The 3,332-nt window shown below is 45.4% G+C and overlaps 1 protein-coding gene across 3 annotated transcripts; it reads left to right on the forward strand.

Moving 5' to 3' along the window:
- Nucleotides 1-402: 402 nt before the first annotated feature.
- LOC119338062 (bidirectional sugar transporter SWEET6b-like) lies at nucleotides 403-3,083 on the forward strand. 3 transcript variants are annotated; one of them, XM_037610354.1, is made up of 7 exons: nucleotides 403-475; nucleotides 610-715; nucleotides 808-1,291; nucleotides 1,390-1,606; nucleotides 1,734-1,895; nucleotides 2,446-2,565; nucleotides 2,679-3,083. In XM_037610354.1, the coding sequence occupies exons 3-7, from the start codon at nucleotides 1,212-1,214 to the stop codon at nucleotides 2,838-2,840; spliced, it is 741 nt and encodes a 246-aa protein (XP_037466251.1). In that variant the 5' UTR covers nucleotides 403-475; nucleotides 610-715; nucleotides 808-1,211; the 3' UTR covers nucleotides 2,841-3,083. The 3 variants fall into 3 exon arrangements, with proteins under 3 accessions (XP_037466251.1, XP_037466254.1, XP_037466253.1); XM_037610357.1 differs by having other exon boundaries at nucleotides 832-1,291; XM_037610356.1 differs by having other exon boundaries at nucleotides 610-1,291.
- Nucleotides 3,084-3,332: the final 249 nt, after the last annotated feature.

The following is a 3,332-nucleotide window of genomic DNA, read 5'->3' on the forward strand; positions in this document are numbered from 1 at the left end:
GCTAGCTATGGACTGGGGTGCGTGGAAGCTTGCTATCCATGTGCCAGAGCCATGAGTTGGTTGCGAGATCTTATGGGTTTCACCTCTAGCCTACCCCAACTTGTTTGGGACTAAAGGCTTTGTTGTTGTTGTTGTTGTTGTTACTTTCTCATAGAATTGCATTTTTTTGGTTGTAAAAATAGGATGAGCAGCAACTTTCTTCTCAACATGATGGCCTCCTGAAAATAATTGAGACCCGTCCATCACTTATTTATGAACTACTTTTCAGTGTCTTCTATCGATGATAAGTGAGCTACTTTTTCTTTAGAGATCGCCATCTCATTGGCACTAACTTGTATAGCACACAGTTTCCCTTCCCAATGCACTCGTAATGCATAGATAGTCCCTCCTAATCATTTTGTGTTTGTTTTTTTGTCATGATTCACATCGAATTTCCGACATCAGAGACACGTATGCTGTTAATCAGGTGCTGAAGGTAAGATCAGGACACAAAAAACATATGGGATTTAATAATTAGCAGTTTATGTGCGAAAATACTTATTTTCCAGGAATCTAGCTTCATGTAAGCATGCAAAGTTGATTTTTATCATCCAATTTGAACAATTGCAGAAAAAATCAATCCTCTCCACTTGAAGGTAGGTGATGCACACAGATTTCTTCTTACCTTGCAAGCACCGTTGGATGAAGAGAGTAGGCATGATCATGGACAAACGCAGTGAGTGCTCAACCCATCTGTACATACGCTGCACTTTATGCCCCCGTGCCGCTGCCATCCTTATCATGCCTCTCCTTGATCTGGCTCCCCAGTGCCGTCTTGCCTCGATCTTGCAGGAGAGGAGGACATTGTTTATTTGCGTAGGGCTGTCGGGGGATAATTCGATCGAGTAGGAGTTGTTACGTGGAAGAGGAGCTAGCAGCTGGGCGATCGTTTGGCTAGGTGACGAGGAAGAAATTGATACGGCCGGCCGTTGTACGGGAGCACGGCCAGAGATGGAGTTCGATACGGTCTGCACCCAAATCAGAAGGTTTGGCCACCCTTAACAATATCCTCATCGGATATAACTTGGGGAAGGCGAAGGCGTACCCCCTACTATATAAGCTCGGCCACCCACGCCCCAAACAAATCACAACCAACCTTCCTCAAGTCGTTTGTTCCCCCGAGCAATCGAGTTGTGTTCCCGGCGATCGATCGATCCATCTTGCTGAGCATCATGGTTTCCGCCGACGTGGCCCGCAACATCGTCGGCATCATTGGCAATGTCATCTCCTTTGGACTCTTCCTCTCCCCTGTGTAAGCCCTTTCCTCCTCCTCTCGGCTATGTATTCATGGATAGAAGGTGGTTGCTAGGGCATGAATCTGACGCTCGTTTTCTGCTTGTGCGTACGCAGGCCGACGTTCTGGCATATCTGCAAGGCCAAGAACGTGGAGGAGTTCAAGCCGGACCCCTACCTGGCGACGCTCATGAACTGCCTGCTCTGGTTCTTCTACGGGCTCCCTATCGTCCACCCCAACAGCACCCTCGTCCTCACCATCAACGGCATCGGCCTCGTCATCGAGGGCGCCTACATCATCATCTTCATCATCTACGCGGCCAAGAACACAAGGGTACGTACGTGCAACCCTCCTAGTGCCCCCTCATCCGGCCTACTGTCTCTTTTCGCCATTAGTTTCTGTACAGAAGATCCTCCTGCATGCCCCTAACCCATGCCATCCGCCTGTGCTTTGCGTGCAGTGGAAGATGCTCGGCGTGCTCGCCATCCAGGCGGCGTTCATGGCTGCTGTGGTGGCCGGTGTGCTCGTCGGCGCCCACACCCATGAGAAGCGCTCCATGATCGTAGGCATCCTTTGCGTCATCTTCGGCTCCATCATGTACGCCTCCCCGCTCACCATCATGGTACGTACCGTACCCCAACTTATGGATCGTCGACCCGTGATCTTTGATAACTGCTTTAACTTGTGAGTTCAGGTGGCTAATTAATCTGCGTTGTGCATGTATGATGTTGTAATGATACGTTGTCTAGAAAAATACATGCCTATAATTTATTTTTAAAGTTCTAGTAGATGCTTTTGACAGACCTCAATTTGTTAAGTAGTACACCTTATTTGTTGTTGATTCTGCTTGAAAAACTATGTCCATCTAAAAGATGCACTCACCTTTCATGTTTTAACGTTCGTGCCAAAACCCTGTTAAAAAAAAGTCCGAATTGTGTTATTCACCTCTCACGCACCCAAGTTCTTCTACAATATGCTACATCATATATTTTTAATCAAAAAGGCCTACGGTTTATTTCTATCTCAAAGGTAAACTTTCTTTACAGGGCGAATTACTAGCTCAGGCTAATTGTTAATGACGGATGCTTTTACCAACTAACGAGTGTACTAAATGCTAATATAACTAAAAAAAATTGAGATGAAAGTAGTAATATTGTACTGCTTATTTGCAGGGTAAAGTGATCAGGACCAGGAGTGTGGAGTACATGCCATTCTTCCTGTCACTGGTAAACTTCCTCAACGGTCTCTGCTGGACGGGCTATGCGCTAATCAAGTTTGACATCTACATCACGGTATGTACATACACATTGGATAAAAAAAAGTCACAAACCCATCCAGACTTACAATCAAGAATTCCTCAGCGCGGTTCGATCTAATTGTTATGTCCTCTTTAAATTCTGTGCAGATCCCCAATGCCCTCGGTACAATCTTCGGCCTCATCCAGCTGATCCTTTACGGGTACTACTACAGATCTACCCCCAAGAAGGGCAAGAATGTCGAGCTGCCCACCGTCCTCACCAAAAACGCCGTTACCAGCGGCAACGTCTCCGTCACCATAGAGAAATAAGCTTTGCTTCGTTTTTAGCCCTAAAGATTTTGAGCAGTTAATACCGGATGATACTTCAACAGGTCTGATGTTAATTAGTTGTACTTTTTGTTAGCTAGTAGAGTCTGAGATTGCCTTTAATTTTGTGAACCATTGTCGTCTGTCCGAGACTACAGTGCAAATTGCAAGTGTATATAAATACCAATGCAGCTGAGTTATCCCAGAGATATATTATGAAAACCACGTATGCTTGCCTGTTTTCAATCTGCTCTTACGTGATGATACAATTGATTTGTTAATTACAGTGTGTGGTGGCTTTGTTAAATTATTTTATTCAATATCCACGATGTGTTTGTATTATGTTTCGGGCAAGGTCCTCTTCTGTTTTCTGCACAAAAACACCCAAAGGGCATCTTATTGGTGATGCAACTTGAACCTGGTGTCAGCGTAAACGAGACACAGACTTAACCTCTAATTACCGGTTCAGTTGGATGGCTCCTGCTCTTTTCCCGT

The sequence above is a fragment of the Triticum dicoccoides genome, chromosome 7B, assembly GCF_002162155.2.
Source record: "Triticum dicoccoides isolate Atlit2015 ecotype Zavitan chromosome 7B, WEW_v2.0, whole genome shotgun sequence".
Lineage (NCBI taxonomy): Eukaryota > Viridiplantae > Streptophyta > Magnoliopsida > Poales > Poaceae > Triticum > Triticum dicoccoides.